Source organism: Apteryx mantelli, chromosome 39 (assembly GCF_036417845.1).
Source record: "Apteryx mantelli isolate bAptMan1 chromosome 39, bAptMan1.hap1, whole genome shotgun sequence".
In the NCBI taxonomy this organism is placed as follows: domain Eukaryota; kingdom Metazoa; phylum Chordata; class Aves; order Apterygiformes; family Apterygidae; genus Apteryx; species Apteryx mantelli.
In genome coordinates this window covers 314,208-337,642 of record NC_090016.1, presented here as the reverse complement: position 1 = coordinate 337,642, position 23,435 = coordinate 314,208, and the positions used below count along the sequence as shown (strand labels likewise).

The following is a 23,435-nucleotide window of genomic DNA, read 5'->3' as shown; positions in this document are numbered from 1 at the left end:
GGGCTGCAGATGGGCAAGACCTCGCGTCTCCCCATCCCCGTCTCCCCGAGGCACCACGTCACACGCGCAAATGGGCCACAAATGCCCAATTTTGGCCCGGCCCGACCTCCAAGGCAGCCCGTGGTGGGTCTCTGTCCCTCCGTCCATCAGCCCTGGGGGTCCCCCAGACCCTCCTCCTCTCTGGAAGAGGGTCACCAGCCATGGTCCCCTCACCCCTGGGGATGGACCACGGCTGGCGAGAGGAGGGAGGGATGATGGAGGGGGATTGGGAGGTGGGGGGAGACACTTGAGCGGAGGGTGGGTTGGTTGGATGGTTCATTGGATGGTTGGTTGATTGATGGGTTGGTTGGTTGGTTGGTTGGTTGGATGGTTGGTTGGTTGGATGGCTGGTTGATGGGTTGGTTGATTGATGGATTGGTTGGTTGGTTGGTTGGATGGTTGGTTGGTTGGATGGTTGGTTGATTGATGGGTTGGATGGTTGGTTGGGTGGTTGGATGGTTGGTTGATGGGTTGGTTGGTTGATGGGTTGGTTGGTTGGTTCATTGGTTGGTTGGTTGATTGATGGGCTGGTTGGACGGATGGTTCATTGGTTGGATGGTTGGTTGGATGGTCTATTGGTTGGTTGGAGGGTTGGTTGGTTGATGGGCTGGTTGGACGGATGGTTCATTGGTTGGTTGGTTGGTTGGTTGATGGGTTGGTTGGTTGGACAGATGGTTCATTGGTTGGTTGGTTGGTTGGATGGTCTATCGGTTGGTTGGTTGATGGGTTGCTTGGCTGGATGATTAATTGGTTGGTTGGGTGGGTGGTTGATGGGTTGGTTGGGTGGATGGGTGACTTATTGGTTGCTTGGTTGGATGGTTGGGTGGTTCACTGGTTGGGCGGTTCACTGGTGGGATGGTTCCTTGGTTCACGGGTCGCTTGGCTGGGGGGGACGGAGGTCGACGGGTGCGTGGCCAGTTGGGCAGGGATGGTCGGTTGGTTCCTTGGAGAGCACGGAGATGCAGGGGTGGCTGGTTGGGGCATGCGGAGATGGAAAAGGGGGTGGTTGGATGGTCGGCCGGGAAGCGGGACAGTTGGGTGGTCAGTTGGGAAGAAGGATGGATGGGTGGTTGATAGGAAGGATGGACGGATGGATGGTTGGGAGGACGGATGGTTGGGTGGTCAGTTGGGAAGAAGGACGGTTGGGTGGTTGATAGGAAGGATGGACGGACGGATGGTTGGGTGGTCGGTTGGGAAGAAGGACGGCTGGTTGGGAGGACAGATGGGTGGATGGTTGGTCGGACCGTAAAGAGATGGAGGGATGGATGGAGGGATGGAAGGATGGAGGGATGGAAGGATGGGCAGGTGGGTTGATGGGTGGATGGAGCGGGGGGGGGAGGTATGGTTGGATCGCTGGAGTGTGTAGAGATGGAGAGGTGGAGGGATGGATGGATGGAGGGATGGATGGAGAGATGGATGGTTGGTTGGCGTGTATGGAGATGGAGAGATGGATGGAGAGATGGAGGGATGGAGGGAGGGATGGATGGAGGGATGGATGGAGGGATGGATGGAGGGGTGGGTGGAGGGATGAATGGAGAGATAGATGGAGGGATGGTTGGTGTGTAGAGAGATGGAAAGATGGAGGGATGGATAGAACAATGGATGGAGAGATGGACAGAGGAATGGATGGAGGGATGGATAGAGCAATGGATGGAGAGATGGACAGAGGAATGGATGGAGGGATGGATAGAGCAATGGATGGAGAGATGGACAGAGGAATGGATGGAGGGATGGATGGAGAGATGGCTGGAGGGCTGGCTGGAGAGATGGATGGAGAGATGGATGGAGAGATGGATGGATGGAGAGATGGATGGAGAGACAGATGGAGGGATGGATGGAAGGATGGCTGGAGGGATGGCTGGAGGGATGGCTGGAGAGATGGATGTAGAGATGGATGGAGGGATGGAGAGACTGATGGAGGGATGGATGGAGAGATGGGTGGAGGAATGGATGTAGAGATGGATGGAGAGATATCTGGAGACATGGATGGAGGGATGGATGTAGAGATGGAGGGATGGATGGAGAGATGGGTGGAGGAATGGATGTAGAGATGGATGGATGGATGTAGAGATGGATGGAGAGGTATCTGGAGAAATGGATGGTGAGATGGATGGAGGGATGGATGTAGAGATGGAGGGATGGATGGAGAGATGGACAAGGGGATGGATGGAGAGGTGGATGGAGAGATATCTGGAGAAATGGATGGATGGATGGATGGATGGATGGACGGATGGATGGACGGATGGACGGATGGACGGAGGGATGGCGGGGCGGACGGGGGCCCCGGCGCCCCCCCCCGTCCCCCCCCCGGCCCTGACGCCCTTCTGCCCCCGGCGCAGAGCTGGCCATGGCGGAAGCCACCTGCTCCGAGGAGGGCGACAAGGAGCTGGACGGGCTCTGGGCCACCATCGCCGTCTTCATCACCCTCTTCCTCCTCAGCGTCTGCTACAGCGCCACCGTCACCCTCTTCAAGGTGAGCCGTGGGGCGGGCGGTGGTGGGGGGCTGCCCCATGGCTGTGTCCCCCCCCCCCCCCACAAGCTCTGCCCCACGGCTGACGCCCCCCACGTTGCAGGTCAAGTGGTTGTTCTCCACCGTGCTGCAGCTCAAGCAGGCGCGCGGCTCCGTCTACCGCAACGTCATCAAGGACGCCGTCTAGCCGCCCCACAAGCGGCCGCCCTGCCCCACAAGCGCCTGCCCCACAAGTGCCCCCCTGCCCCACACCCAACGGCGACGCGGGACCTGGCAGTTCTGGGGGGGTTTCGGTCCCCCCCCAAAAAAAAAACCCCGACGGGGACCCCCGTGCTGGGGGGGCAATAAACGTGGCCACGTGTCCGTCTGTGGGGCGGCGCTATGGGGCGCTATGGGGCAGCGCTATGGGGCAGGGGAGGGAGTCGCTATGGGGCAGGGGAGGGAGTTGCTATGGGGCTGCAGAAGGTGTCGCTATGGGGCTGGGGAGGGAGTTGCTATGGGGCAGGGGAGGGAGTCGCTATGGGGCAGCAGAGGGAGTTGCTATGGGGCTGGGGAGGGAGTTGCTATGGGGCAGCAGAGGGAGTCGCTATGGGGCAGGGGAGGGAGTCGCTATGGGGCAGCAGAGGGAGTCACTATGGGGCAGGGGAGGGTGTCGCTGTGGGGCAGAAGAGGGAGTCGCTATGGGGCTGGGGAGGGAGTCGCTATGGGGCAGTAGAGGGAGTCGCTATGGGGCAGGGGAAGGTGTCGCTATGGGGCAGGGGAGGGAGTCGCTATGGGGCAGAGGAGGGCGTCGCTATGGGGCAGCAGAGGGAGTCGTTATGGGGCAGGGGAGGGAGTCACTATGGGGAAGGGGAGGGAGTCGCTATGGGGCTGGGGAGGGTGTCGCTATGGGGCAGCGGAGGGAGTCGCTACGGGGCAGGGGAGGGAGTCGCTATGGGGCAGCAGAGGGAGTTGCTATGGGGCAGCAGAGGGAGTCGCTATGGGGCTGGGGAGGGTGTCGCTATGGGGCAGGGGAGGGAGTCGCTATGGGGCAGCAGAGGGCGTCGCTATGGGGCAGAAGAAGGTGTCGCTATGGGGCAGTAGAGGGAGTCGCTATGGGGCTGGAGAGGGAGTCGCTATGGGGCAGGAGAGGGAGTCGCTATGGGGCTGGAGAGGGAGTCGCTAGGTGGCAGGAGAGGGCGGAGCTATGGGGCAGCAGAGGGCGTCGCTATGGGGCAGGAGAAGGTGTCGCTATGGGGCAGAGGAGGGAGTTGCTATGGGGCAGGGGAGGGAGTCGCTATGGGGCTGCAGAGGGAGTCGCTACGGGGCAGGGGAGGGAGTCGCTATGGGGCAGGGGAGGGAGTCGCTATGGGGCTGCAGAGGGAGTCGCTATGGGGCAGGGGAGGGCGTCGCTATGGGGCAGGGGAAGGCGTCGCTATGGGGCAGCAGAGGGAGTCGCTATGGGGCAGGAGAGGGTGTCGCTATGGGGCAGGGGAAGGCGTCGCTATGGGGCAGCAGAGGGAGTCGCTATGGGGCAGCAGAGGGTGTCGCTATGGGGCAGAAGAAGGTGTCGCTATGGGGCAGTAGAGGGAGTCGCTATGGGGCAGGAGAAGGTGTCGCTATGGGGCAGTAGAGGGAGTCGCTATGGGGCTGGAGAGGGAGTCGCTATGGGGCAGGGGAGGGAGTCGCTAGGTGGCAGGAGAGGGCGGAGCTATGGGGCAGCAGAGGGCGTCGCTATGGGGCAGGAGAAGGTGTCGCTATAGGGCAGAGGAGGGAGTTGCTATGGGGCAGGGGAGGGAGTCGCTATGGGGCTGCAGAGGGAGTCGCTACGGGGCAGGGGAGGGAGTCGCTATGGGGCAGGGGAGGGAGTCGCTATGGGGCTGCAGAGGGAGTCGCTATGGGGCAGGGGAGGGCGTCGCTATGGGGCAGCAGAGGGAGTCGCTATGGGGCAGGAGAGGGTGTCGCTATGGGGCAGCAGAGGGAGTCGCTATGGGGCAGGAGAGGGAGTCGCTATGGGGCAGGAGAAGGTGTCGCTATGGGGCAGAGGAGGGAGTTGCTATGGGGCAGGGGAGGGAGTCGCTATGGGGCTGCAGAGGGAGTCGCTACGGGGCAGGGGAGGGAGTTGCTATGGGGCAGGAGAGGGTGTCGCTATGGGGCAGCAGAGGGAGTTGCTATGGGGCAGCAGAGGGAGTCGCTATGGGGCTGGGGAGGGTGTCGCTATGGGGCAGGGGAGGGAGTCGCTATGGGGCAGCAGAGGGAGTCGCTATGGGGCAGGAGAGGGTGTCGCTATGGGGCAGAAGAAGGTGTCGCTATGGGGCAGTAGAGGGAGTCGCTATGGGGCAGGAGAAGGTGTCGCTATGGGGCAGTAGAGGGAGTCGCTATGGGGCAGTAGAGGGAGTCGCTATGGGGCAGGAGAAGGTGTCGCTATGGGGCAGTAGAGGGAGTCGCTATGGGGCAGGAGAAGGTGTCGCTAAGGGGCAGAGGAGGGAGTCGCTAGGTGGCAGGAGAGGGCGGAGCTATGGGGCAGCAGAGGGCGTCGCTATGGGGCAGGAGAAGGTATCGCTATGGGGCAGAGGAGGGAGTTGCTATGGGGCAGGGGAGGGAGTCGCTATGGGGCTGCAGAGGGAGTCGCTACGGGGCAGGGGAGGGTGTCGCTATGGGGCAGGGGAGGGAGTCGCTATGGGGCAGGAGAGGGCGTCGCTATGGGGCAGGAGAAGGTGTCGCTATGGGGCTGGAGAGGGTGTCGCTAAGGGGCAGAGGAGGGAGTCGCTAGGTGGCAGGAGAGGGCGGAGCTATGGGGCAGCAGAGGGCGTCGCTATGGGGCAGCAGAGGGCGTCGCTATGGGGCAGGAGAAGGTGTCGCTATGGGGCAGTAGAGGGAGTCGCTATGGGGCAGGAGAGGGTGTCGCTATGGGGCAGGGGAAGGCGTCGCTATGGGGCAGTAGAGGGAGTCGCTATGGGGCAGGGGAGGGAGTCGCTAGGTGGCAGGAGAGGGCGGAGCTATGGGGCGGTGGGCGGAGCCATGGGACGGAGGTGGGCGGGGCTGTGGCGGCGCTGTGGGTCCCCGGGGACGCCGTGGGGCCGGTCCCGCCTCGCCGTGGGGCGGAAGGGGAAGTTGGCAGCTGCCAGCACTGACGCCTCGTTGCCACCGCCGTGGGGCAGAACCGGAGCCGTGGGGCAGAGCCGGGAGCTGCCGCCCCACAGGTAGGTCACCGAGCCGGACGCCTGGGCCCACGGGGGGCAGCTATAGGGCAGGAGCAGCTATAGGGCAGGAGGCAGCTATAGGGCAGGAGCAGCTATAGGGCAGGGCAGCTATAGGGCAGGAGGCAGCTATAGGGCAGAGCAGCTATAGGGCAGGAGCAGCTATAGGGCAGGGGAGCTATAGGGCAGGGGAGCTATAGGGCAGGAGCAGCTATAGGGCAGGGGAGCTATAGGGCAGGAGGCAGCTATAGGGCAGGGGAGCTATAGGGCAGGAGCAGCTATAGGGCAGGGGAGCTATAGGGCAGGAGCAGCTATAGGGCAGAGCAGCTATAGGGCAGGGGAGCTATAGGGCAGGGGAGCTATAGGGCAGGGGCAGCTATAGGGCAGGGGAGCTATAGGGCAGAGCAGCTATAGGGCAGGGGAGCTACAGGGCAGGGGCAGCTATAGGGCAGAGCAGCTATAGGGCAGGGCAGCTATAGGGCAGGGGCAGCTATAGGGCAGGGGAGCTATAGGGCAGAGCAGCTATAGGGCAGGAGGCAGCTATAGGGCAGGGGAGCTATAGGGCAGAGCAGCTATAGGGAAGGGGAGCTATAGGGCAGGGGCAGCTATAGGGCAGGGGAGCTATAGGGCAGAGCAGCTATAGGGCAGGAGCAGCTATAGGGCAGGGGAGCTATAGGGCAGGGGAGCTATAGGGCAGGAGCAGCTATAGGGCAGAGCAGCTATAGGGCAGGGGAGCTATAGGGCAGAGCAGCTATAGGGCAGGAGCAGCTATAGGGCAGGGGCAGCTATAGGGCAGGGGAGCTATAGGGCAGAGCAGCTATAGGGCAGAGCAGCTATAGGGCAGGGGAGCTATAGGGCAGGGCAGCTATAGGGCAGAGCAGCTATAGGGCAGGGGAGCTATAGGGCAGGGCAGCTATAGGGCAGAGCAGCTATAGGGCAGGGGAGCTATAGGGCAGGAGCAGCTATAGGGCAGGGCAGCTATAGGGCAGGAGGCAGCTATAGGGCAGGGGAGCTATAGGGCAGGGGAGCTATAGGGCAGAGCAGCTATAGGGCAGAGCAGCTATAGGGCAGGGCAGCTATAGGGCAGGGGAGCTATAGGGCAGGAGCAGCTATAGGGCAGAGCAGCTATAGGGCAGGGGCAGCTATAGGGCAGGGGCAGCTATAGGGCAGGGGAGCTATAGGGCAGAGCAGCTATAGGGCAGGGGAGCTATAGGGCAGGGGCAGCTATAGGGCAGAGCAGCTATAGGGCAGGGGAGCTATAGGGCAGGGGCAGCTATAGGGCAGGGGAGCTATAGGGCAGGGCAGCTATAGGGCAGGGGCAGCTATAGGGCAGGGGAGCTATAGGGCAGGAGGCAGCTATAGGGCAGGGGAGCTATAGGGCAGAGCAGCTATAGGGCAGGGCAGCTATAGGGCAGGGGCAGCTATAGGGCAGAGCAGCTATAGGGCAGGGGAGCTATAGGGCAGAGCAGCTATAGGGCAGGGGAGCTATAGGGCAGGGCAGCTATAGGGCAGGGGAGCTATAGGGCAGGGGAGCTATAGGGCAGAGCAGCTATAGGGCAGGAGCAGCTATAGGGCAGGGGAGCTATAGGGCAGGAGCAGCTATAGGGCAGGGCAGCTATAGGGCAGAGCAGCTATAGGGCAGGGGAGCTATAGGGCAGAGCAGCTATAGGGCAGGAGCAGCTATAGGGCAGGGGAGCTATAGGGCAGAGCAGCTATAGGGCAGGGGCAGCTATAGGGCAGGGGAGCTATAGGGCAGGGGCAGCTATAGGGCAGAGCAGCTATAGGGCAGGGGAGCTATAGGGCAGGAGCAGCTATAGGGCAGGGGAGCTATAGGGCAGGAGCAGCTATAGGGCAGGGGAGCTATAGGGCAGGGGAGCTATAGGGCAGAGCAGCTATAGGGCAGGGGAGCTATAGGGCAGGAGCAGCTATAGGGCAGGGGAGCTATAGGGCAGGGGAGCTATAGGGCAGGGGAGCTATAGGGCAGGAGCAGCTATAGGGCAGGGGAGCTATAGGGCAGGGGAGCTATAGGGCAGAGCAGCTATAGGGCAGGGGAGCTATAGGGCAGGGGAGCTATAGGGCAGGAGCAGCTATAGGGCAGGGGAGCTATAGGGCAGGGGAGCTATAGGGCAGAGCAGCTATAGGGCAGGGGAGCTATAGGGCAGGGGAGCTATAGGGCAGGAGCAGCTATAGGGCAGGGGAGCTATAGGGCAGGGGAGCTATAGGGCAGAGCAGCTATAGGGCAGGAGCATCTATAGGGCAGAGCAGCTATAGGGCAGGAGCAGCTATAGGGCAGGGGAGCTATAGGGCAGGAGCAGCTATAGGGCAGAGCAGCTATAGGGCAGGGGAGCTATAGGGCAGGGGAGCTATAGGGCAGAGCAGCTATAGGGCAGGGGAGCTATAGGGCAGGAGCAGCTATAGGGCAGGGGAGCTATAGGGCAGGGGAGCTATAGGGCAGAGCAGCTATAGGGCAGGGGAGCTATAGGGCAGGAGCAGCTATAGGGCAGGGGAGCTATAGGGCAGGGGAGCTATAGGGCAGAGCAGCTATAGGGCAGGAGCATCTATAGGGCAGAGCAGCTATAGGGCAGGAGCAGCTATAGGGCAGGGGAGCTATAGGGCAGGAGCAGCTATAGGGCAGAGCAGCTATAGGGCAGGGGAGCTATAGGGCAGGGGAGCTATAGGGCAGGAGCAGCTATAGGGCAGGGGAGCTATAGGGCAGGGGAGCTATAGGGCAGAGCAGCTATAGGGCAGGGGAGCTATAGGGCAGGGGAGCTATAGGGCAGAGCAGCTATAGGGCAGGGGAGCTATAGGGCAGGGGAGCTATAGGGCAGGAGCAGCTATAGGGCAGGGGAGCTATAGGGCAGGGGAGCTATAGGGCAGGAGGCAGCTATAGGGCAGGGGAGCTATAGGGCAGGAGCAGCTATAGGGCAGGGGAGCTATAGGGCAGGGGAGCTATAGGGCAGAGCAGCTATAGGGCAGGGGAGCTATAGGGCAGGGGAGCTATAGGGCAGGGGAGCTATAGGGCAGAGCTAGGGCAGGAGCATCTATAGGGCAGAGCAGCTATAGGGCAGGAGCAGCTATAGGGCAGGGGAGCTATAGGGCAGGAGCAGCTATAGGGCAGAGCAGCTATAGGGCAGGGGAGCTATAGGGCAGGGGAGCTATAGGGCAGGAGCAGCTATAGGGCAGGGGAGCTATAGGGCAGGGGAGCTATAGGGCAGAGCAGCTATAGGGCAGGGGAGCTATAGGGCAGGGGCAGGTATAGGGCAGAGCAGCTATAGGGCAGGGGAGCTATAGGGCAGGAGCAGCTATAGGGCAGGGGAGCTATAGGGCAGGGGAGCTATAGGGCAGAGCAGCTATAGGGCAGGGGAGCTATAGGGCAGGGGAGCTATAGGGCAGGGGAGCTATAGGGCAGAGCTAGGGCAGGAGCATCTATAGGGCAGAGCAGCTATAGGGCAGGAGCAGCTATAGGGCAGGGGAGCTATAGGGCAGGAGCAGCTATAGGGCAGAGCAGCTATAGGGCAGGGGAGCTATAGGGCAGGGGAGCTATAGGGCAGGAGCAGCTATAGGGCAGGGGAGCTATAGGGCAGGGGAGCTATAGGGCAGAGCAGCTATAGGACAGGGGAGCTATAGGGCAGGAGCAGCTATAGGGCAGAGCAGCTATAGGGCAGGGGCAGCTATAGGGCAGGGGAGCTATAGGGCAGGGGAGCTATAGGGCAGGAGCAGCTATAGGGCAGGGGAGCTATAGGGCAGGGGAGCTATAGGGCAGGAGCAGCTATAGGGCAGAGCAGCTATAGGGCAGGGGAGCTATAGGGCAGAGCAGCTATAGGGCAGGGGAGCTATAGGGCAGGGGAGCTATAGGGCAGGGGGACCTGGGGGGGGGAACTGACGGGCATTTTGGGGAGAAAAGGGCAAATTTGGGTGCAGGGAGCCACATTTGGGTGCAAACAGCCCGATCTGGGTGCAGAGAGCTGCATTTTGGGTGCAAACAGTGCAATTTGAGTGCAGAGAGCTGGAATTTGGGTGCAGACAGCCCCAATCTGGGTGCAGGGAGCCACATTTTGGGTGCAACCGCTGCAGCTTGTGTGCAGAAAGCTGCATTTTGCGTGCAAACAGCTCGATTTGAGTGCAAAGAACTACATTTTGGGTGCAAACAGCCCGAGCTGGGTGCAGAGAGCTTCATTTGGGTGGAAATGGCCCCATCTGGGTGCAGAGAGCCGTGTTTTGGGTGCAACCGGTGCAGCTTGAGTGCAAGGAGCTGAATTTTGTGTACAAACAGCCCGATCTGGGTGCAGGGAGCCACATTTTGGGTGCAAACAGTGCAATTTGAGTGCAGGGAGCCGCATTTTGGGTGCAAACAGCTCAATCCAGGTGCAGGGAGCCGCATTTTGGGTGCAAACAGCCCCGATCCGGGCGCGGGGAGCCGCATTTGGGCCCCGCTCACCCGCTCACCCGCTCTCCCCCTCCGCAGCCCGGGTCACCTCCCCGGCCGTCTTCCCGCTGGCCGGCTGCGACAGTGGCACCTCCGAGCTCGTCGTCGGCTGCTTCGTCAGCGGCTTCTTCCCCGAACCGGTGACGGTGCAGTGGAACAGCGCGGCGGCCGGCGGGCGCGTGCAGAACTTCCCCGCCGTGCGGCAGCCTTCCTCCGGCCTCCTCAGCCTCAGCAGCCAGCTCACGGTGGCCGCCAGCAGCGCCCAGCCCTTCACCTGCACCGTGGTCCACTCGCCCTCCAGATTCCGCAAGGACGTACGGGTTGAAGGTAGGTGCGAGCGCGGGCGCCGCCTTGCACGAGCACTGAGCTGCGTTGCAAGCGCGGGGTTGCACTGCGAGGGCCTTGAGTTGCATTGCATGTGCATTGAGTTGCATTGCAAGCACATATTTGCATTGCAAGCGCCTTAAGTTGCATTGCAAACACCTTAAGTTGCATTGCACGGACAAATCTGCATTGCAAGTGCCTCAAGTTGCATTGCAAGTGCCTTGAGTTGCATTGCAAGCGCATTGAATTGCATTGCATGCACAGATTGCATTGCAAGCACCTTAAGTCGCATTGCAAGCGCATATTTGCACTGCAAGCGCCTTAAGTTGCATTGCAAGCGCCTTGAGCTGCATTGCACGGACAGATCTGCACCGCAAGCACCCTGAGTTGCATTGCAAGCGCATATTTGCATTGCAAGCACCTTAGAGTTGCATTGCAAGCGCGTATTTGCATTGCAAGCACCTTAGAGTTGCATTGCAAGCGCGTATTTGCATTGCAAGCACCTTGAGCTGCATTGCAAGCACGTATTTGCATTGCAAGCGCCTTAAGTTGCATTGCAAGCGTGTATTTGCATTGCAAGCACCTTAGAGTTGCATTGCAAGCGCCTTAGAGTTGCATTGCAAGTGCATTGAATTGCATTGCATGCACATATTTGCATTGCAAGCACATTGAATTGCATTGCAAGCACCTTGAGCTGCATTGCAAGCGCAGATCTGCACCGCAAGCACCCTGAGTTGCGTTGCAAGCGCGTCGCTGCAGTGCCAGTGCCCTGCGCTTCGTCGCTCCTGCCCCGCGCCTTGCATTGCACATCGATTGCAACTGCATTGCATCATTCTTCCGTCGTAACGCGATTGGGGGGCGCTGGGTTGGAAATGGGCCATTTTGGGTTGCAGTTGGGTCATGCTGGATCGCAATGGGGGGGGGTCATGTTGCAACTGCAGCGGGTCGCACCGCAATTGCGCTGCGTTGCATCGCTCTTCCATTGCGATGCAGCTGGGTCACGATTTGGGCTGCAATTGGGTCACTTTGGGGTGCAATTGGGTCACCTTGGGTTGCAATTGGGTGACCTTGGGTTGGAATCGGGCCCTTCTGGGTTGCAATCGGACTGTTCCGGGTTGCAATCGGGTCACTTTGGGGTGCAATCGGACCCTTCTGGGTTGCAATCGGACCCTTCTGGGTTGCAACTGGGCCCTTTTGGGTTGCAACCAGGCCGATTTGGGTTGCAATCAGACCCTTTTGGGTTGCAATCGGGCCCTTTTGGGCTGCAATCAGACCCTTCTGGGTTGCAAGTGGGCTGTTCTGGTTTGCAATTGGGACCTTTTGGGTTGCAATCAGGCCGATTTGGGTTGCAACCGGGCCGATTTGGGTTGCAACTGGGCTGTTCTGGTTTGCAATCGGGCCCTTCTGGGTTGCAGCTGGGTCCTTTTGGGTTGCAGTCGGGCCATTCTGGGTTGCAATAGGGCTGATTTGGGTTGCAACCAGCTTGCAATCGGCCACAGCAGCATTAACGCCGCCAATTAACGCCGCCACGCTAACGCCGCGCTTCTCCCCCTCCCTCCTCCTCCTCCTCCTCCTCCTGCCACTGCAGCAGCAGTCGGGACGCCGGTGGCCCCCAGCGTCCGCCTGCTCTACGCCTGCAGCCCCAGCACCGTGGAGCTGCTCTGCCTCATCTCCCACTTCTACCCCAAAGCGGTGCGCGTGGAGTGGCTGGCGGACGGCGAGCCGGCGCCGCAGCCCTCCCAGCCGGGGCCGCTCGAGCCCGGCGCCCGCGGCACCTTCAGCACCAGCAGCCAGCTCAACGTCTCCGTCGACGACTGGCTGCAGAAGACCTACGCCTGCAGGGTCACCCACCCCGGCTCCGGCGCCGTGTTGCAGGACACCGCCCGCAAGTGCCCAGGTGAGGCGGCGCCGGGGCCGCAGGGGAGGCTTCGGGGCGCGCACAACCTCCTTAGCGAGGTTTAGAGCGTTCAGGCGACCTTTCTGTGCATGCACGAGCGTGCAAACGACCTCTGGGTGCATGCACGAGTGCGCAAACGACCTTTGAGTGCATGCACGAGCGTGCAAACGACATCTGGGTGCATGCACGAGTGTGCAAACGACCTTTGGGTGCATGCACGAGCATGCAGATGACCTTTAGGTGCATGCACAAGCGTGCAGATGACTTCGGGTGCATGCATGAGCGTGCAAACAACCTCTGGGTGCATGCACAAGCGTGCAAACGACCTTTGAGTGCATGCACAAGCGTGCAGATGACTTCGGGGTGCATGCACGAGCGTGCAGATGACCTTTGAGTGCATGCATGAGTGGGCAGACAACCTCGGGGCGCACGCACGAGCGTGCTAGCATTCCTTCAGGGGATGCACGAGTACCCAGGTGAGGTTATGGAGCATGCACGAGCGTGCAGGCGAGCTTTGGGTGCACGCACGAGGGTGCAAGCAGGCTGTGGGTATATGTTTAAGCGCAAAGGCAAGCTTTGGCTGCATGCACAAGCGTGCAAGCAAGCTTTAAGTGAATATGCAAGGGCGCTAGCAAGCTTTGGGTGCACGCACAAGCATGCAAGCAAACTTTAAATGAATGCACAAGCACACTAGCAAGCTTTAAGTGAATGCACAAGCGTGCAGGCAAGCTTTAAGTGAATGTGCAAGGCCACTAGCAAGCTTTGACTGCATGCACAAGTGTGCAAGCAAACATTAAGTGAATGCACAAGCGCTCTAGCAAGCTTTGGCTGCACGCACAAGCATGCAAGCAAACATTAAGTGAATGCACAAGTGCTCTAGCAAGCTTTGGCTGCACGCACAAGTGTGCAAGCAAACATTAAGTGAATGCACAAGTGCTCTAGCAAGCTTTGGCTGCACGCACAAGTGTGCAAGCAAACATTAAGTGAATGCACAAGTGCTCTAGCAAGCTTTGGCTGCACGCACAAGTGTGCAAGCAAGCTTTAAGTGAATGCACAAGCGCGCTAGCAAGCTTTGGCTGCATGCACAAGCGCTCTAGCAAGCTTTGGCTGCACGCACAAGTGTGCAAGCAAGCTTTAAGTGAATGCACAAGTGCTCTAGCAAGCTTTGGCTGCACGCACAAGTGTGCAAGCAAGCTTTAAGTGAATGCACAAGTGCTCTAGCAAGCTTTGGCTGCACGCACAAGTGTGCAAGCAAGCTTTAAGTGAATGCACAAGTGCTCTAGCAAGCTTTGGCTGCATGCACAAGCGTGCAAGCAAACATTAAGTGAATGCACAAGCGCTCTAGCAAGCTTTGGCTGCACGCACAAGCGTGCAAGCAAATATTAAGTGAATGCACAAGCGCTCTAGCAAGCTTTGGCTGCACGCACAAGCGTGCAAGCAAACATTAAGTGAATGCACAAGTGCTCTAGCAAGCTTTGGGTGCATGCACAACCATGCAAGCAAGCTTTGGCTGCATGCACAAGCACTCTAGCAAGCTTTGGCTGCATGCACAACCATGCAAGCAAGCTTTGGCTGCATGCACAAGCGCGCTAGCAAGCTTTGGCTGCATGCACAAGTGCTCTAGCAAGCTTTGGCTGCACGCACCAGCACACAGGCGAGCGCTGGTGCGGGCGATGCCGCTGACCGCCGCTGCCCCGGCCAGATGGACGCCCGGCGGACGCCAGCGAGATCCGGCTCTTCGCCCTGGCCCCCAGCCCGTCCGACCTCTACATGTCGCAGTACCCACGCCTGCGCTGCCAGGCCTCCAGCCTGCCCAGCGACGAGGGGCTGCAGCTGAGCTGGGCCCGCGAGCGCCCGGGGCCCCTCAGCCCGCTGCCCCTGCAGCTGCGCGAGCAGTTCAACGGCACCTTCACCGCCACCAGCGAGCTGCCCATCTCCACCCGCTCCTGGGACGAGGGCGAGACCTTCACCTGCACCGTGAGCCACAGCGAGCTCCCGGCGCCCATCAGCCGCACCATCGCCACCAAGCCCGGTAGGTCCGAAACGCGACGCGTCCCGCCCGCGTTGCATCGCGCTGCACATCCCTTTGCATTGCACCGGCATTGAATTGCATTGCACGTTGCTTTGCATTGCACCTGCATTGCACATCCCATTGCATCACTCCTGCATTGCATTGCATTGCATTGCACATCCCCTTGCATTGCACCTGCATTGCACATCCCATTGCATCCCTCCCTCATTGCATCCCATTGCCCATCCCCTTGCATCGCACTGGCATCACATCGTATTGCCCATCCCTTCGCACTGCACTGGCATTGCATTGCATTGCACCTCCCCTTGCATTGCACCTGCTTTGCATTGCATTGCACATCCCCTTGCATTGCACCTACTTTGCATTGCATTGCACATCCCCTTGCATTGCACTGGCATTGCATTGCACCTCCCCTTGCATTGCACCTGCTTTGCATCACATTGCACATCCCCTTGCATTGCACTGGCATTGAATTGCACCTACTTTGCATTGCATTGCACATCCCCTTGCATTGCACTGGCATTGCATTGCACCTCCCCTTGCATTGCACCTGCTTTGCATCACATTGCACATCCCCTTGCATTGCACTGGCATTGAATTGCACCTACTTTGCATTGCATTGCACATTCCCTTGCATTGCACCTGCTTTGCATTGCACATCTCCTTGCATCACTCCTGCATTGCATTGCATTGCACATCTCCTTGCATTGAATGGGCATTTGCATCGCATCGCGCCCCGCGTCGCCCCCCCGCCTCACCCTTTCCCCCCCGCCTCGTCCCCCAGGCAAGCGCCTGGCGCCCAGCGTCTACCTGCTGCCGCCGCACCCGGAGGAGCTGAGCAGCCGCTCCGCCACGCTCAGCCTCACGTGCCTGGTGCGCGGCTTCTACCCGGAGGCCGTGTCGGTGCAGTGGCTGAAGAACCAGGCAGCGCTGGAGGCCTCCGAGGCCGACACGGGGCCGCCGGCGCGCGAGCGGGGCGCCGACGGCGCCTTCTTCCTCTACAGCCGCCTGGCGGTGCCGCGCGACGCCTGGGAGCAGGGCAGCACCTACGCCTGCATGGTGGTGCACGAGGCGCTGCCCATGAAGTTCGTGCAGCGCGCCGTCGCCCGCGCGCCCGGTAAATGAGGCAGCCGGCGCGTCGCCCCCGGGGCCGGTGCCGGCACCCCGCCAATAAAAGCATGGAAGCGAGCGGCTGCGTGTGCGTGTGCGTGCGGGAGCGTGGGGTGCACGGAGAGACGGGCGCAAGGAGGGAGATGCAGGACAGACGGATGCAAGGAGGGAGATGCAGGACAGACGGGTGCAAGGAGGGGAGATGCAGGACAGACGGATGCAAGGAGGGGAGATGCAGGACAGACGGGTGCAAGGAGGGGAGATGCACGGACAGACGGGTGCAAGGAGGGAGATGCAGGACAGACAGATGCAAGGAGGGAGATGCAGGACAGACAGATGCAAGGAGGGAGATGCAGGACAGACGGATGCAAGGAGGGAGATGCAGGACAGACGGATGCAAGGAGGGAGATGCAGGACAGACAGATGCAAGGAGGGAGATGCAGGACAGACGGATGCAAGGAGGGAGATGCAGGACAGACGGATGCAAGGAGGGAGATGCAGGACAGACAGATGCAAGGAGGGAGATGCAGGACAGACGGATGCAAGGAGGGAGATGCAGGACAGACGGGTGCAAGGAGGGAGATGCAGGACAGACGGATGCAAGGAGGGAGATGCAGGACAGACGGGTGCAAGGAGGGAGATGCAGGACAGACGGATGCAAGGAGGGAGATACAGGACAGACGGGTGCAAGGAGGGAGATGCAGGACAGACGGATGCAAGGAGGGAGATGCAGGACAGACGGATGCAAGGAGGGAGATGCAGGACAGACGGATGCAAGGAGGGGAGATGCAGGACAGACGGATGCAAGGAGGGGAGATGCAGGACAGACGGATGCAAGGAGGGAGATGCAGGACAGACGGATGCAAGGAGGGAGATGCAGGACAGACGGATGCAAGGAGGGAGATGCAGGACAGACGGATGCAAGGAGGGAGATGCAGGACAGACGGGTGCAAGGAGGGAGATGCAGGACAGACGGATGCAAGGAGGGAGATGCAGGACAGACGGATGCAAGGAGGGAGATGCAGGACAGACGGGTGCAAGGAGGGAGATGCAGGACAGACGGATGCAAGGAGGGAGATGCAGGACAGACGGATGCAAGGAGGGAGATGCAGGACAGACGGATGCAAGGAGGGAGATGCAGGACAGACGGATGCAAGGAGGGAGATGCAGGACAGACGGATGCAAGGAGGGAGATGCAGGACAGACGGATGCAAGGAGGGAGATGCAGGACAGACGGGTGCAAGGAGGGAGATGCAGGACAGACGGATGCAAGGAGGGAGATGCAGGACAGACGGGTGCAAGGAGGGAGATGCAGGACAGACGGGTGCAAGGAGGGAGATGCAGGACAGACAGATGCAAGGAGGGAGATGCAGGACAGACGGATGCAAGGAGGGAGATGCAGGACAGACGGATGCAAGGAGGGGAGATGCAGGACAGACGGGTGCAAGGAGGGAGATGCAGGACAGACGGATGCAAGGAGGGAGATGCAGGACAGACGGGTGCAAGGAGGGAGATGCAGGACAGACGGATGCAAGGAGGGAGATGCAGGACAGACGGGTGCAAGGAGGGAGATGCAGGACAGACGGATGCAAGGAGGGAGATGCAGGACAGACGGGTGCAAGGAGGGAGATGCAGGACAGACGGATGCAAGGAGGGAGATGCAGGACAGACGGGTGCAAGGAGGGAGATGCAGGACAGACGGATGCAAGGAGGGAGATGCAGGACAGACGGATGCAAGGAGGGAGATGCAGGACAGATGGATGCAAGGAGGGAGATGCAGGACAGACGGATGCAAGGAGGGAGATGCAGGACAGACGGATGCAAGGAGGGAGATGCAGGACAGACGGATGCAAGGAGGGAGATGCAGGACAGACGGGTGCAAGGAGGGAGATGCAGGACAGACGGATGCAAGGAGGGAGATGCAGGACAGACGGGTGCAAGGAGGGAGATGCAGGACAGACGGATGCAAGGAGGGAGATGCAGGACAGACGGATGCAAGGAGGGAGATGCAGGACAGACGGGTGCAAGGAGGGAGATGCAGGACAGACGGATGCAAGGAGGGAGATGCAGGACAGACGGGTGCAAGGAGGGAGATGCAGGACAGACGGATGCAAGGAGGGAGATGCAGGACAGACGGATGCAAGGAGGGAGATGCAGGACAGACAGATGCAAGGAGGGAGATGCAGGACAGACGGATGCAAGGAGGGAGATGCAGGACAGACGGATGCAAGGAGGGAGATGCAGGACAGACGGATGCAAGGAGGGAGATGCAGGACAGACGGATGCAAGGAGGGAGATGCAGGACAGACAGATGCAAGGAGGGAGATGCAGGACAGACGGATGCAAGGAGGGAGATGCAGGACAGACAGATGCAAGGAGGGAGATGCAGGACAGACGGATGCAAGGAGGGAGATGCAGGACAGACGGATGCAAGGAGGGAGATGCAGGACAGACGGGTGCAAGGAGGGAGATGCAGGACAGATGGATGCAAGGAGGGAGATGCAGGACAGACGGGTGCAAGGAGGGAGATGCAGGACAGACGGATGCAAGGAGGGAGATGCAGGACAGACGGATGCAAGGAGGGAGATGCAGGACAGACGGATGCAAGGAGGGAGATGCAGGACAGACGGGTGCAAGGAGGGAGATGCCGGACAGACAGATGCAAGGAGGGAGATGCAGGACAGACGGATGCAAGGAGGGAGATGCAGGACAGACGGGTGCAAGGAGGGAGATGCAGGACAGACGGATGCAAGGAGGGAGATGCAGGACAGACGGATGCAAGGAGGGAGATGCAGGACAGACGGGTGCAAGGAGGGAGATGCAGGACAGACGGGTGCAAGGAGGGAGATGCAGGACAGACAGATGCAAGGAGGGAGATGCAGGACAGACGGATGCAAGGAGGGAGATGCAGGACAGACGGGTGCAAGGAGGGAGATGCAGGACAGACGGATGCAAGGAGGGGAGATGCAGGACAGACGGATGCAAGGAGGGAGATGCAGGACAGACGGATGCAAGGAGGGAGATGCAGGACAGACGGATGCAAGGAGGGAGATGCAGGACAGACGGATGCAAGGAGGGAGATGCAGGACAGACGGGTGCAAGGAGGGAGATGCAGGACAGACGGATGCAAGGAGGGAGATGCAGGACAGACGGATGCAAGGAGGGAGATGCAGGACAGACGGATGCAAGGAGGGGAGATGCAGGACAGACGGATGCAAGGAGGGAGATGCAGGACAGACGGATGCAAGGAGGGAGATGCAGGACAGACGGATGCAAGGAGGGAGATGCAGGACAGACGGATGCAAGGAGGGAGATGCAGGACAGACGGGTGCAAGGAGGGAGATGCAGGACAGACGGATGCAAGGAGGGAGATGCAGGACAGACGGATGCAAGGAGGGAGATGCAGGACAGACGGATGCAAGGAGGGAGATGCAGGACAGACGGATGCAAGGAGGGAGATGCAGGACAGACGGATGCAAGGAGGGAGATGCAGGACAGACGGATGCAAGGAGGGAGATGCAGGACAGACGGGTGCAAGGAGGGGAGATGCAGGACAGACGGATGCAAGGAGGGAGATGCAGGACAGACGGATGCAAGGAGGGAGATGCAGGACAGACGGATGCAAGGAGGGGAGATGCAGGACAGACGGATGCAAGGAGGGAGATGCAGGACAGACGGATGCAAGGAGGGGAGATGCAGGACAGACGGGTGCAAGGAGGGAGATGCAGGACAGACGGGTGCAAGGAGGGAGATGCAGGACAGACGGATGCAAGGAGGGAGATGCAGGACAGACGGGTGCAAGGAGGGAGATGCAGGACAGACGGATGCAAGGAGGGAGATGCAGGACAGACGGGTGCAAGGAGGGAGATGCAGGACAGACGGATGCAAGGAGGGAGATGCAGGACAGACGGATGCAAGGAGGGAGATGCAAGACAGACGGGTGCAAGGAGGGAGATGCAGGACAGACGGGTGCAAGGAGGGAGATGCAGGACAGACGGGTGCAAGGAGGGAGATGCAGGACAGACGGATGCAAGGAGGGAGATGCAGGACAGATGGATGCAAGGAGGGAGATGCAGGACAGACGGATGCAAGGAGGGAGATGCAGGACAGACGGATGCAAGGAGGGAGATGCAGGACAGACGGATGCAAGGAGGGAGATGCAGGACAGACGGATGCAAGGAGGGAGATGCAGGACAGACGGATGCAAGGAGGGAGATGCAGGACAGACAGATGCAAGGAGGGAGATGCAGGACAGACGGATGCAAGGAGGGAGATGCAGGACAGACGGATGCAAGGAGGGAGATGCAGGACAGACGGGTGCAAGGAGGGAGATGCAGGACAGACGGGTGCAAGGAGGGAGATGCAGGACAGACGGATGCAAGGAGGGAGATGCAGGACAGACGGATGCAAGGAGGGAGATGCAGGACAGACGGGTGCAAGGAGGGAGATGCAGGACAGACGGATGCAAGGAGGGAGATGCAGGACAGACGGATGCAAGGAGGGAGATGCAGGACAGACGGGTGCAAGGAGGGAGATGCAGGACAGACGGTTGCAAGGAGGGAGATGCAGGACAGACGGATGTAAGGAGGGGAGATGCAGGACAGACGGATGCAAGGAGGGAGATGCAGGACAGACGGATGCAAGGAGGGAGATGCAGGACAGACGGATGCAAGGAGGGAGATGCAGGACAGACGGGTGCAAGGAGGGAGATGCAGGACAGACGGATGCAAGGAGGGAGATGCAGGACAGACGGGTGCAAGGAGGGAGATGCAGGACAGACGGATGCAAGGAGGGAGATGCAGGACAGACGGATGCAAGGAGGGAGATGCAGGACAGACGGATGCAAGGAGGGAGATGCAGGACAGACGGATGCAAGGAGGGAGATGCAGGACAGACGGATGCAAGGAGGGAGATGCAGGACAGACGGGTGCAAGGAGGGAGATGCAGGACAGACGGATGCAAGGAGGGAGATGCAGGACAGACGGATGCAAGGAGGGAGATGCAGGACAGACGGGTGCAAGGAGGGAGATGCAGGACAGACGGATGCAAGGAGGGAGATGCAGGACAGACGGATGCAAGGAGGGAGATGCAGGACAGACGGATGCAAGGAGGGAGATGCAGGACAGACGGGTGCAAGGAGGGAGATGCAGGACAGACGGATGCAAGGAGGGAGATGCAGGACAGACGGATGCAAGGAGGGAGATGCAGGACAGACGGGTGCAAGGAGGGAGATGCAGGACAGACGGATGCAAGGAGGGAGATGCAGGACAGACGGATGCAAGGAGGGAGATGCAGGACAGACGGATGCAAGGAGGGAGATGCAGGACAGACGGATGCAAGGAGGGAGATGCAGGACAGACGGATGCAAGGAGGGAGATGCAGGACAGACGGATGCAAGGAGGGAGATGCAGGACAGACGGATGCAAGGAGGGAGATGCAGGACAGACGGATGCAAGGAGGGAGATGCAGGACAGACGGATGCAAGGAGGGAGATGCAGGACAGACGGATGCAAGGAGGGAGATGCAGGACAGACGGATGCAAGGAGGGAGATGCAGGACAGACGGGTGCAAGGAGGGAGATGCAGGACAGACGGATGCAAGGAGGGAGATGCAGGACAGACGGGTGCAAGGAGGGAGATGCAGGACAGACGGGTGCAAGGAGGGAGATGCAGGACAGACGGATGCAAGGAGGGAGATGCAGGACAGACGGATGCAAGGAGGGAGATGCAGGACAGACGGATGCAAGGAGGGAGATGCAGGACAGACGGGTGCAAGGAGGGAGATGCAGGACAGACGGGTGCAAGGAGGGAGATGCAGGACAGACGGATGCAAGGAGGGAGATGCAGGACAGACGGGTGCAAGGAGGGAGATGCAGGACAGACGGGTGCAAGGAGGGAGATGCAGGACAGACGGATGCAAGGAGGGAGATGCAGGACAGACGGGTGCAAGGAGGGAGATGCAGGACAGACGGGTGCAAGGAGGGAGATGCAGGACAGACGGATGCAAGGAGGGAGATGCAGGACAGACGGATGCAAGGAGGGAGATGCAGGACAGACGGATGCAAGGAGGGAGATGCAGGACAGACGGGTGCAAGGAGGGGAGATGCAGGACAGACGGATGCAAGGAGGGAGATGCAGGACAGACGGATGCAAGGAGGGAGATGCAGGACAGACGGGTGCAAGGAGGGAGATGCAGGACAGACGGATGCAAGGAGGGAGATGCAGGACAGACGGATGCAAGGAGGGAGATGCAGGACAGACGGGTGCAAGGAGGGAGATGCAGGACAGACGGATGCAAGGAGGGAGATGCAGGACAGACAGATGCAAGGAGGGAGATGCAGGACAGACGGATGCAAGGAGGGAGATGCAGGACAGACGGATGCAAGGAGGGAGATGCAGGACAGACGGGTGCAAGGAGGGAGATGCAGGACAGACGGGTGCAAGGAGGGAGATGCAGGACAGACGGATGCAAGGAGGGAGATGCAGGACAGACGGATGCAAGGAGGGAGATGCAGGACAGACGGATGCAAGGAGGGAGATGCAGGACAGACGGGTGCAAGGAGGGAGATGCAGGACAGACGGGTGCAAGGAGGGAGATGCAGGACAGACGGATGCAAGGAGGGAGATGCAGGACAGACGGATGCAAGGAGGGAGATGCAGGACAGACGGATGCAAGGAGGGAGATGCAGGACAGACGGATGCAAGGAGGGGAGATGCAGGACAGACGGATGCAAGGAGGGAGATGCAGGACAGACAGATGCAAGGAGGGAGATGCAGGACAGACGGATGCAAGGAGGGAGATGCAGGACAGACGGATGCAAGGAGGGAGATGCAGGACAGACGGATGCAAGGAGGGGAGATGCAGGACAGACGGGTGCAAGGAGGGAGATGCAGGACAGACGGATGCAAGGAGGGAGATGCAGGACAGACGGGTGCAAGGAGGGGAGATGCAGGACAGACGGATGCAAGGAGGGAGATGCAGGACAGACGGATGCAAGGAGGGAGATGCAGGACAGACGGATGCAAGGAGGGAGATGCAGGACAGACGGATGCAAGGAGGGAGATGCAGGACAGACAGATGCAAGGAGGGAGATGCAGGACAGACGGATGCAAGGAGGGAGATGCAGGACAGACGGGTGCAAGGAGGGAGATGCAGGACAGACGGATGCAAGGAGGGAGATGCAGGACAGACGGATGCAAGGAGGGAGATGCAGGACAGACGGGTGCAAGGAGGGAGATGCAGGACAGACGGATGCAAGGAGGGAGATGCAGGACAGACGGATGCAAGGAGGGAGATGCAGGACAGACGGGTGCAAGGAGGGAGATGCAGGACAGACGGATGCAAGGAGGGAGATGCAGGACAGACGGATGCAAGGAGGGGAGATGCAGGACAGACGGGTGCAAGGAGGGAGATGCAGGACAGACGGATGCAAGGAGGGAGATGCAGGACAGACGGGTGCAAGGAGGGAGATGCAGGACAGACGGATGCAAGGAGGGAGATGCAGGACAGACGGGTGCAAGGAGGGAGATGCAGGACAGACGGGTGCAAGGAGGGAGATGCAGGACAGACAGATGCAAGGAGGGAGATGCAGGACAGACGGATGCAAGGAGGGAGATGCAGGACAGACAGGTGCAAGGAGGGAGATGCAGGACAGACAGATGCAAGGAGGGAGATGCAGGACAGACGGATGCAAGGAGGGAGATGCAGGACAGACGGATGCAAGGAGGGAGATGCAGGACAGACAGATGCAAGGAGGGAGATGCAGGACAGACGGATGCAAGGAGGGAGATGCAGGACAGACGGGTGCAAGGAGGGAGATGCAGGACAGACGGGTGCAAGGAGGGAGATGCAGGACAGACGGATGCAAGGAGGGAGATGCAGGACAGACGGGTGCAAGGAGGGAGATGCAGGACAGACGGATGCAAGGAGGGAGATGCAGGACAGACGGATGCAAGGAG

General features: G+C 60.1%; 1 gene segment (V, D, J or C); it reads left to right on the top strand.

Annotated features, from left to right (window-relative positions):
- The first annotated feature begins 4,822 nt into the window (after nucleotides 1-4,822).
- On the top strand, nucleotides 4,823-15,492 carry LOC136995166 (immunoglobulin heavy constant epsilon-like). The segment is given in 5 exon segments: nucleotides 4,823-4,952; nucleotides 10,154-10,441; nucleotides 12,027-12,335; nucleotides 14,038-14,367; nucleotides 15,152-15,492. Coding segments are annotated over 5 exon segments (1,398 nt in total).
- The last annotated feature ends 7,943 nt before the right edge of the window (nucleotides 15,493-23,435 follow it).